The 12,113-nt window shown below is 40.6% G+C and overlaps 1 protein-coding gene across 3 annotated transcripts in view; it reads left to right on the forward strand.

Annotated features, from left to right (window-relative positions):
• Positions 1 to 12,113, forward strand: part of rxrgb (retinoid X receptor, gamma b) — a 35,558-nt gene that overhangs the window by 16,363 nt on the left and 7,082 nt on the right. For all 3 annotated transcript variants that reach the window (XM_031318240.2, XM_031318238.2, XM_031318239.2), the window contains exons 2-3: positions 6,902 to 7,128; positions 10,263 to 10,407. In XM_031318240.2, the coding sequence (XP_031174100.1) occupies positions 6,902 to 7,128; positions 10,263 to 10,407 (372 nt within the window). The remainder of the gene's footprint in view (positions 1 to 6,901; positions 7,129 to 10,262; positions 10,408 to 12,113) is intronic.

The raw sequence follows: 12,113 nt of genomic DNA on the forward strand, positions 1-12,113 counted from the left end.
AGAGGTGATTTACATAGAATAGAGATGGAACAGCCGGTTGAGTAGGGTCATTCAAGGATTGAGCCGCTCTGGGCCGATTTATGCTTCCTCCGCTGAACATGTTGGCCTCCTTCCACACAAACACAAATACACACTCCTTTCACAAAGCATGCACAACTCGCTGGCCATTCCCTTTTAGGCATTCCACCAGCTGACTGTCCATGTGTATAATATAAAGCCTGGATCGCAACTCTGGACCCCCGAACTAGACTGTCTTTAAGAGGATCTGTTTCAAAGCTATAGTGAAGATACTAGTATCATATCAAACAGGACTGCTTAAGGCATCCATTGGTACTAGAGTGTTGAGAAGGGCTAAAGGCTATTTAGGCTATTTTGGCGAGGGAAAAACTGGCACGGCCATTTTCAAAGGGGTCCCTTGATCTCTCACCTCTAGATATCTGAATGAAAATGGGTTCTATATCCACGACTCTCCCCTTTACAGACATGCCCACTTAATGCTACTCCAGTGCAGTTTTTCTCATGCAGTACTGAATAAATTATTTTCGCCTATTCTAAAATGGTGAATTTGAATATTTCTGCATGCTGGGGTCCCTAAACAGTCTAAGGATTGCAAAAATTAGGTATGACTGAAAAGCTGAGACTGTTGTGGATACAATGAGCCCAATGTTATTCATGTGGGATGATGTTAGACCCCAAAGTAGCCATTTCATTGTAGTGAATCCATTTTTTGAAACTTGACCTCACTGTATAAATGACCTGTTGTGACCTTAAGATAATCACAGCCTCATAAAACTTTACAACCACAAACTAAAGACCTAGGGCATTCAGAGAATGTATGACCTTTCTGTGAAAATTGACAATAAGTAGTTTCTGAGCAGTTTCCAGAAAAGTAGCGCTCGCCATCCAATTGCCCCAACAAAAAAAGGTAAAAAAAAAAAAAAAAAAAACGAAATTACCCTTTATTCACAGCATGGATTTTTCTACGGTGTGCCTCAAGGTCTTGGTCCCTTAATGTAGCATTTTGGAGGGATTTTGACCATGTCATAAATTATTGAGAATTGAAATGGTCTAGAATCGCCACTGTTCTCAGCCAGAGCAAATTCTGTCCTTCTGATCATCTCGAAATCCCACACCTGGACATTTTGTGTGAGTACATTATTGATCAGAAACAGTGAATTTGAGTTCTGGTTGGGGCTATTGTCTTGCTTGAATGTCCTGATTTCAAGCTTATGAGAAAGTGGAAAAGTGTAGACACAATTTGGCACAAAAGGAAAGAATATGAACATCTGTACATTGCTGCTAGTTGTGAGTTTAGTTTAAAACGGCGCCTGTCTACCCCACCAATCTGTGTTCTTACTGTTTCAGATCTCAACCTTTATCTTACCATCTTTTCATCTGGCCTAGGCAGAATACTTGTTGGTCTGTGAGAGCACATTGGCAAATTGTTGGCTGGAGTGACGATACCCCCGTTACTATGTCTCCTACTCAGCACTTCTAGAATAGAATAGATCTTTTACGAACCCTGAAGGGAATTTGTCATGCACATAAAGAGAGAGGTCAGTGCACAAAATCAGACACAGTACATGCTGTACAGTCCTCATTCATTACATAAGCTTGTTATTTAGATGAATCTCTTCTCCAAAAAGCTGGGACTACACTCCCACCATTGTAGAATTTAAAACTAGGTAGTGCTTATGGACAGTAGCATACCGTTTAAAGGGTTCGGTGTATTTTACTACAATATATCTTGTGTGTGCAGTCAGCTCTGTGGGACAGAGGGAGGCCCAAATACATATTTTCCTGCCAGGGTTCACTCATGGAGGGTTGGAGAAAGTGGGCGAATAAGAGAGGGGGTGGAGGCTATAGTCTCTGCACTAAACAGGAAGTTGCACAACATCTGTTCCTTGGCATACAGAGAGGGAGTGAATGGCCAGCTGTGTGTTTTACAGTGTGTCCTCATGTTAAAAAAAATTGCTGCATCCAGGCAGACAATGTGACATTCCTCTCTGTTTCCCTATTCCTTGAAATTTGAAAGCAACTGTCTTGCATTACTCAAACTTTCCATTTCCTTAAAATAAAGTCATATCCAGTGGAGAAGAAACTAATGTGGGCTTAATCACTGCCAGAGGTTAAGTATCAGAGCAACATTTCAAAACTAAGTATTTAGCAAAGTTCTGTTTAACTTTCAAAACGCCTGCAAACTGAAGTCACAAGCAGAGATAGTGCAAACATTATTTGTGCACACAAGCAATTATTTCTCAGAAGTAGACACCAAGAAACACATCTTTGTAAACATAGGAGATGTTCCTGTGACAGCCACTGCCTGTGGGCAAGTAGATCTTTTGAGATTTTCCATGAAGTTTATCTCACAGCGTCAAGTGAGATCCTTATTTGTGTATTCCATATAAAAAGCAGTTTCAAAGTGGTTACAGAAACAGGAAAGACCACATGATAGGATATGTGACATTCAAATAAAGAACCAAAGAAAGTCATAAGAGGTCAAAAGAAATGTTCACCCTAATATGTACTCTTCCTGGTATGTCTAGGTGTTACACATGTCATTATCATAGGAAAATCGTTTTATTCACTCCTAAAAAATCCTGCACCTGATGATATGAGTATTATGCAAGCAGTAGCAACTCATTTCTCTTTACTAGTTAAAACTTAGAAACTGTGAAATGTGGAAAAGTAAATTTAAACTAGATGTCAAAACTAATGAAACTAGTTATTCTCGATAATGCTCAGCACATGATGGCTGCATCACCAGGGGTAAGATTTGAAGTCTTAAAGATCCCAAATTATGCACATTTTCAGCTTATTACTTGTATTTTGGGTCTTACTAGAACTTGTTTACATGCTTTAATGTTCAAAAACACATTGTTTTTCTCAACCTGTTTGTCTGAATAAACCTGTATTCACCCTCCTTCTGAAACACCCAATTTGTGTCTCCCGAAAAAGCCCAGTCTGCTTATTGGTCAGCATTTCTGGGTCTTCCGCAAATGTGCTCTTGGAGTCTCCGCACCGTCTTTACAGCCAAGGAATGACTGTAATGGCACAGTAGCGGCACTTGATACACAAAATAATAAACAAAAACACAGATCAGTGTCACTTCTGCAATCATCTTACATTCATATCACCCAAATTATGTGTGCAATGTGCATCATATGGATGGGTGCACTGCATATGGTTAACTGTGCAAGGGTAAAAGGCTTTCATCAACGTCTACAACACAGCCTTGATGATGCATTGCTTGCTGACATATTATAAGACAGATATAATCAGGTCATCCGAATAAGTGACAAAATAACACCAACATGTTCCTATTTACATGTTGTGATTTGTAGAGTCACAGCGTGTACAAAAAACAATGCAACATGAGACACAGCCATCTTCTAACCGTAAACAAACCGGGAACTATATTCTCAGAAAGGCTTGCTGCAAAGAAAATCACTCCGCCCAAGTAGCAGAAGTAGCAGAGCTTCGCCTTTCTGAGAATATAGTTCCCAGTTTGTTTACGGTTAGAAGATGGCTGTGTCTCATGTTGCGTTGTTTTTTGTACACGCTGTGACTCTACAAATCACAACATGTAAATAGGAACATGTTGGTGTTATTTTGTCACTTATTCGGAGCAGTAGGCTAGTTGGAACCAGTTACCTGCAGGTTCTGTGCTAGGCTAAGCTACCGGTGGAACCGTCAGACAGCGTTACAACACGCACGGACACGAGAAGGGTATGTATCGACTTGTCTTACTCTGGGGGTTACGGTGAATAAGCTAAAGTCCCAATAACTCGGCGTGTTCCTTTAAATAATTGAAGAAAACAATAAACCTGAAAAGTAGCCATTGAAATAAAGTGCTTGATTTGTAATTTAAGACTGCCATGGTGCTAGTGGGGTTAGGGGCAGTGCATGGTCTGCATGTGAACTGCAGTGTCTCCAGTCTGTAAATAATGCCGGGAAAAAACTATCGGCGAACGCAGCAGCCGCGTATCGGCCGATGCCGATACACGTAAAAACACAAATATCGGCCAGTCGATACAATCGGTCTATCACTAATATATATAAATATATATATATACTGTATATATATAGTTGTGACATCACAACTGTACGGAAGTCCTGACAGCTTGTTTAAAGGCACAGTTTCTGGCAATGTGCATTTCTCTGTGGATTAAGCGTTTTGATATTTTATGGTATTTATATAGCACCAAATCGCACTTTTACAATATGGGACCTTTAAATAGAGACTCCTACAACATATACTGATAAGTATAATGATAGAGATAAAGATGTGATAACAAATAAATAGAGCTGAGGTTGAAAATTGGTGAAGTTGATCTTTGATTTAAGATTAGATAAGCCTTTATTGATCCCGAGGAGAGATCATTACACAAAACAAGTCTGTATAAGTCTTCAGACAGCATTGGTTGTAAAGAAACATAACTGAGTTTCCATGCAGAGATGGATCACCTCTCATTCAGATGAAATCTTTTGGCTCGAGCAATTACAAATAGGGAACTCATGCTGCAATTGAAAGCATGTGAGGTTCAATGATCAGAGCAGCTTGGAGCCAGAGAAATTATCAATAAAATCTTTACACTTTTAATCTGTTTGCTCATTAGTGAGACAAAACAAGCTCCCTCTTGTTGGGCCGTCAGTGGCAACAGTGAATCTGTGCTAATATAAAATGGATTTTCAAGTGGCAAGGGGACTGCGTTATTGTTGAAAAGTTTATATTTCCTGAAAAATATATATAATACAAAATCAGCTTTGCAAAGGTATATTTTTGTAATGCTTATCAATGATGGATTGTGTGTTTTAATGGATTTCTGATCTCTGAGCACCCTGTTGAGCTTTATGGTAGAAAAAGAAGAAATATAACCTTTTTGCATCTTTTAAATAACCGTGTGTGTGTGTGTGTGTGTGTGTGTGTGTGTGTGTGAGAGAGAGAGAAAGTGGGGGATGGTGCACTGACACACAAGCAGAAGCTTTTTAATTTTTCTGAGCATTAGATCAGTCCAAATGTGCATAATGGTGGCATGTATTTCTTCATCAGTATCATTTTGCTCAGAAAACCCCAGTTTTATTCATTTCTTTGAGTCATTGACATTAGCAGTGAGACGGACTGCTTATTGCATCTGTCTGTAACCCAACAAGCAGTGACAGACAGCCTGTGGCAGTATACAACGAGTACAGTACATGTTGGTCCTTACATGTGCATTCTGTATGTGTATGTTGGTATTTGTAGTATGTGTTGATGATGAATGATTGTCCTCACAACTGCAGCACATGCATGAATTTACACACCACGCCCTGTTACACAGTTGAATGACAGCTTTTCTAAGTAGGTCATCTATGTAAATGCCAGCCTGTCAGTTTACATCATTGGATGCAAAGCAAAGTCAGCACCCTCTGACCAAAATCAGCAGAGCTGCATCTCTCTGTGTAGCCATATTTACACAACACTGACTGCATAAATACATATTGCACGGTTAGTCGACAATATATTCTCAGATTCTCAGGCTTGCTTAAAGGTGCAGTAAGCAATGCTGCGCAAAGATTGTTGATAGTTAAACTCAACTGCCATACAAATACAACAACAAATACCACCCCCCCTTCAGAATCCCCCAGATTCATGGACGGGCATTGCCATAGCAACCACTTCTGTTAGTGTCTCTGCTGACTAAACGAAATATGGCAGAGTCAATGTTAGCCCATGTTAAGTTGTGGATTAGAAAACTGTTGCTACTGCTGTAAACAACAGTAAACAATAGCTAATGGACGAGGTTAAACTGACCTATTGAAAACAGCAAACAGTGAAACAGCAAAGCTAATGTTATTACTCACGTGGTTTCTGCCACGTTGAAACCATGGTTGAAACACCTCATAGATGTTAACAAGGCTCTTCCTCCTTTCCCGTTCATACAACTTCATTTTAAATTTGTATTTTATAGTCCTTTACCGCTTTTGCTGTTTCGCTGCCAACTCTTCTTGTTGATAACTCATGGCCGGTGCTGCCTCCCCCCGACCCCCATCACTTGTTTGCACGCGCCACCTGGTGCTGATTGGCTGGAATAGGGTTGTTTGGCTTGTGCGCACCTTTCTGTTTGTTTTCCATTTACACAGCCAGAGCTGTGTAGGAACACAGCGCACACAGAAAATAGAGAGCTAGGTGACCATGAGGAGATATTCGCTGAATTTGAATAAAGGTGTATTAGATCAACATCGCTTACTATGTCTTTTAATCTATTCATATGCCGCTTATTTTAAAGTGTGACATGTTGTTGGATCTTAAAGCTGCTATAGTCCATATTTTTATATGGACTATAGCAGCTGGATTAAATTCAATCAAAACTATGTGCACTGTGAGAGTTTCCCCTTGTACTGACGAACCCACAGAAATTACTCAACCATGCAGCTCTACTGAGCGTTTTTGTGTTTTTCAGCTCATTGTTTTGGTTTTTACCGCCATAGATTCTCACTGCTGTCATAAGTGTTGCTTCCAGCCACTGCAAGCAGCTGTTTTCAGCTAAAAAGCTCTGATAAACGCACTGTGCACTACCTGCTCAGCACCAAACGGTCTTTTTAAGGCGCTTATATGTCAGTGTTTACAGCTTGTTGCGCTGGCCCGGAGTCACCAAGAAAATCACTTATTGCAGCTTTAAGCAATATGATTTATTTTGGATGTATTTTTAAAACTTTGGCTTGTTGTTTGCATTATTTAGTTTGACATGATACACAAAGTTCCCCATTCAGTAGGTCATTGATGAGGCCAAAGTTAGAAGGATTTGTTATAATGGATGCATTCGATTGTGTATGTGTACCTAATCAACTGGTAACTTAGTTGATATATTTCTATTCTGTGTCTTCTCATTCTTGGTAACACATTCTCTTTCTCCTCCAGACTCGGGGCCAATGACCCACACTCACTCTCCTCCCATGGGCGGCATGGTCGGCCACCCGTCAGTCATCAGCACCTCCAGGCCCTTACTGTCCCCCATGTCCGGCTTGGGCTCGCCAATGAATGGCCTGGCCTCACCCTACCCTGTCATTACATCTTCTCTGGGCTCGCCCTCTATATCATTGCCGTCCACACCCAACATGAACTTTGGACCACTCGGCAGTCCACAGGTGAGAAAATGCATGGGTGCTCTAATGGTCAACAGATAGCTATGGACATTGTCTTGAAAGGAACTTGAAGAAAATATACCTTTGTACTTAAAATTAATAGAAGGTTTATATTCAAATTAGGTGTGAATTTGAGTTGTGATAAAATGTTGTAATTCACCCTCGGTCGGTTTATCCGTGATCCTTTGCCATGCCTTTCCAAAACTATCTCTTTAGTTAGTGAAAACGTAAACAATATTCAGAAAGACATTAGGAAACATTAAACAAGGTGCTTTGAAACAGAGTTAATGTGTTTAAATTAGTCCTCAACACTAACTTTCTATTTATTCCTCCTAAGCTCTCAGCTTTAGTGGTTCATATTCTTTCAAATTTCTACCTTTGGCAAGCTCGGCCCGCTTTAAACTATCATGTTCTTTGGTCGATCATGTGCCTCTCAGTCAGGAATCTCCGACAACGGTCGGGAGGTTGAAGGTTAGGCATATCCAATGTGTTTGGCTGGCAAAGCTTGGCTTTCCTCTCTCTCCCCTACCCTTCTACTGACCTTTAAACTTCTCGCCCTAAAGGTTATCCCTGAGTTCTGTGTTACTGCTGTCATGCGGGGGGACTTAAGGCGCAGTCTGTCTATTAGCCTGTTAATGGATTACTGAGAGAACGGAAAAAGAGAAAAAAAAAAGCAGCCCCCATTTTCTTTTGATTTGTTCACTCTTTCTCACCATTTCTCCTATTATTTTTTTTACCACACTCTCTCTTCCCTTGTCACTTTATGATACCTGAGTTGTTCATGATCCTGACACAGCTCCTTTCGCTGTGAGGTTGCATCTTTTAGATTGCATCAATAATAGACAGAAACACCATAAGACTGCCCTTTTTTTACTGTCTTACACAAAGGACTATGAGAGAGAGAGCTAATGGAGCTGCTTTCTTTAAGTGGTCTCTTGAATGAACTACAAACCACACAAGGCTCAGTGCTTTGATGATCACCCGCACATACAGAAACACACATAGAGTGCTTCAGAGGCTGGATCGAGGCCAGTGCTGCAGGGCACAGCAGACAATGATATGTATAAATTGGTTCAATCACAGTATGGATCTGTGCCTTAAAGGGCAGCCAGGGTTGATAATATTGTACGGACTAACCATCTTTTCACTGCTCGCCAACAGCAAGTGACCAAGACTCAATCGGGTCATTGTGCCATGCAACATCTCATACTATACTCTTTCCTTGGGTGAACTGAAGTTCATGAGCAGTTCTGGGCTGACAGAAGCATGAGCAAATTCAATATTGTTGTTTTTGTTTTGTTTTCTACTATTATCTCGTTATTATCACTTTAAAAGGCCTGATCAGTATATTCTTATCATATAAATTACAACTTTATTTACATAGATAAATGAATAGTTTGACTCATAATGAAGAATAAAGTATTTTTCAACTCATAATATGACATATGATTTTTCTGCTGCATTTTGATGTAAACAAACCTGTAACAGCAGCAAGAGTAAACATTCGAAACTCAGATTTGATATTTAATTATGTCATATCGTTTCATTATGTGTAAGAATACCTCAGTACCATCAATCTGAGAGTGATAGCCGCTTCCGCACATGTGCTTTGAGTTTCACATAGGGTGAGGGTGCTACATTTCCATGACCGATTTAATTACTGATTAATCATTTGGTCTAAAAAATGCTCATTACAATTTCCCAAAGCCCACGTTGACATGTATCCAAACTGCCTGTTATGTCTGACCAACAATCTAAAACCCAATGACATTTAGTTAAAAATAAATAACAGTGGAGGCGCTTGTCTCTTGTAAACATTATATATATGATGCAGTGTGGTCCTCAAGCATGTGTTGTATAAAGAATGTATGATGCATCAATAATCCATATACAGTGCTTGTAGCATTTTTCTAAAGAAGTATGTTGTCTGTCTAAAGCGACATGTCTGAACAACTGTTTGAATGCACCACAAGTCTTTTCAATCCATACATGTGTACAATTATTTATTTGTGAATATTCTGCGCTGAAGAGGAATAGCTGCTCATTATTGACTCACATAAGCAAGTACGCAGGGGGCTCAATGCTCATTTAAGTGTGACTGTCGGCTTTTGAAGCATCTACAGCAGGAGTTGTTTGCGGTGCAGAGAAATAGTGAGCTCCAGGAAAACTGAAAGAAAAGAAAAAAGATGTCTTGTATACTCTCCTCTGCTGTAAGGGTCACAGGCCTGAGTTTAGTCTGCCATTAGAGGATATTCAGAAGAGAGTGCACATTGTAAATAAGTGATAGGAAGAGCCTGAGGTGACTGTGGGAAGGATGTCCTATATGCTACGTAGCATCAAATATATAGGGCAGCAGGGCATGTGTAGGTCAGCCTTGTTGTTTCCACTCAGAGTGCAGATGTTTACAACTAAACAAAAAAAAAAATGCACAGCACAAAAATGGAATCCGGTCTGGCACTCATCAGCGGGAGAGGGTCAAAGGGCAAAAGGATGATAAGAGCGAAAAAAAGAGGAAACAGGACTTGTTTCGCGGTCCCGAACACGTTTCCCTAATTTAAGAGGTTTCAGAGGTGACATATGAGATGTTTTAATGTCTCAGAGTCACTTTAATTCAGGTTTGAATTGTTGTGGTGTCATTATAAGAAGCTGGTGATTAATGAAAACAAGCATTTGGGCTGGTGAAACAAATTGTGTGTGGATCAGAAGTGCAATGTCTTTACAACTTTCACTTATTCTCAGAAATTGGAAGATCCTACACACTAGCGCCCTCTGCTGTTTGTGTCTGAGAACTGCTTTTTCTGCACACGTGACTCCTCTCCTACGCCTCTCCCTGTCAACAAACCTGTATGACAAGCCTCTGACAGAAGCCTCTGCACCACCCACTTACCCAGCATGTGATCGCACCCTGCACTTTCACAATAAATGGTGTGGGTGGGGAGAAGAAAAAAATATTATGGGTGAGCGGAAGACAAAATGTGAAAATAGAGGAAGGGGGAGAGTGTCATGAGACGGCCTCTGCACTTTTCACTCTTACTTCCCCTCCACTTCCTCCTCGGCTCTGTTAAGTTCAGTTCTGGCCACCTCAGCTTCAACTCTTTGTCTCTGTTCTCTGTTCTGTCTTCCTGTCATACTGTCAGATGAACTCTATGAACAGTGTTAGCAGCTCGGAGGACATCAAGCCTCCGCCGGGCCTACAGAACCTGGGAAACATCAACTACCAGTGTACGAGCCCCGGGGGAATGTCAAAGCACATCTGCTCCATTTGTGGGGACCGCTCCTCAGGTAATGTTAGAGGGTGAGGAGGGGGGAGAGGGAAGGGCAAACAAACTACACTACACTCCCACTCATCACAAACATCGCCACCCAGATAACTGAAGGAAAGATAAGAAAGACAGATTGATTTCAAAGTTACTTTTCAGGCATTTTGTCAGTTTTATCAGTGCAATGTTGATTTGCTCTTTGATAACCTTGACTGTAAAACTTGTAAAGTTATTGCACCTGAAACAAGAAAGCACCATGGAGAAATATCCCAGCTGTTAAAAGTAAAGAGAATGCATGAAAGCTGAGCACAAACGGAGAATAAGTAATCCTCAGATGTATTACAACATCTTTAAAGAGAGGCTCCATATTCACAATTGTGAAATAAATGAGGCCAGACAAACCTTTTTCTCTAACATTAACAGGAATATTGTGCCTTGTTTACCGCTGTTGTGAAGCAAACTAATCCCTTAACATGGTTAGCCACTGACTTCCTAGCTCTAAATGAGTGTAAAGAGTTTGCAACTTTTTCTAGTAAAACAAAAAATCGGAAAAATATCAGAGTCGCTATAAATTCCTCCATGTCAAACAATAAGAACCAGATGGCAGCTGCAACCGCATAAAAACAATTGGGCGAGATTGTTAACATTTAAAGCTCTGGAGGATTTAGTGAAGCATCTTAATTTATCCACCTGCTATCATGACACCCTGCCAATCAGCTCTTTCAAAAATGTTTTCACTCACTCCTCTCAGGCATTTTTCCAAAATCACTGACAACTGCAGTTGTTAAGCCACTTCTAAAGAAAGACAACCTGGACAGGTTGAAAGATTTCAATCTGGCTTCAGACCTCATCACAGCACTGCTAAATGATATTCATCTGAATACGGATTCAGGTAAAACACCAGTTTTGGTGCTGCTTTATCTCAGTGAGCCTTTGACACTGTGTGGGTGTGATTATCTGGTACAGTCCTCAGTTCAGATCAAATCTCAAAGGCAGGGGCTATGTTGTTGTGATTGGTGTTCATAAATGCCTTGCTTAGCATTTTGGCTGTTGCTAAGATCTCTTAATTGATTTTTGTGTATTTACGAAGGGTTTGTCATTCTGAAGTGAAAGGCTACATGCTTTCAATAGTGTTTGCAAAGATGTACCCCAATACAGATTTACCATCTGGGGGCTGTTTCACAAAAGCAGAATTTATAAATCCAGGATAACCGATAAAGTGAGGCTTGACCTAGTCTAATCTGTGCATCCTGGCTAGGTGCGTTTTACGAAAGCCAAGCCAGGCTGAGGAGGTGCGACATGGTCGAGCCAGGCTGAAGTAATTTGGATAGATGCGCGTTCACGGCTTTCTTTAACAGACCGCGAGGTCGATCACAGATTTACTGATGCTAAAATGGAGAATACGCATTGTACATACTTTACACAGAGTGAGCAGCAGCTTCTTATGGAAGCATGATAACGTGAAACACATTATTTGTATAAAAAAAAAGAAACATGGGCGTGGAATGAAACAGCAAGAGAAAGCGTGGCAGACGATCGCAAACCAACTGAATGCGTAAGTAGGCTAAATATATACATTAACTCAGTGGTTCCCAACCTGGGGTCCGGGCACCCCTCAGGGGGGCGGCAAAGATCACAGGGGGGGCGCAAGTCTTTATCTGGTTTGAGGTTGAGGTAAAAAAAAAAATATTTGCAAATGTTAAACAAATTATGATAATACACTAGAAT

Source organism: Sander lucioperca, chromosome 2 (genome assembly GCF_008315115.2).
Source record: "Sander lucioperca isolate FBNREF2018 chromosome 2, SLUC_FBN_1.2, whole genome shotgun sequence".
Lineage (NCBI taxonomy): Eukaryota > Metazoa > Chordata > Actinopteri > Perciformes > Percidae > Sander > Sander lucioperca.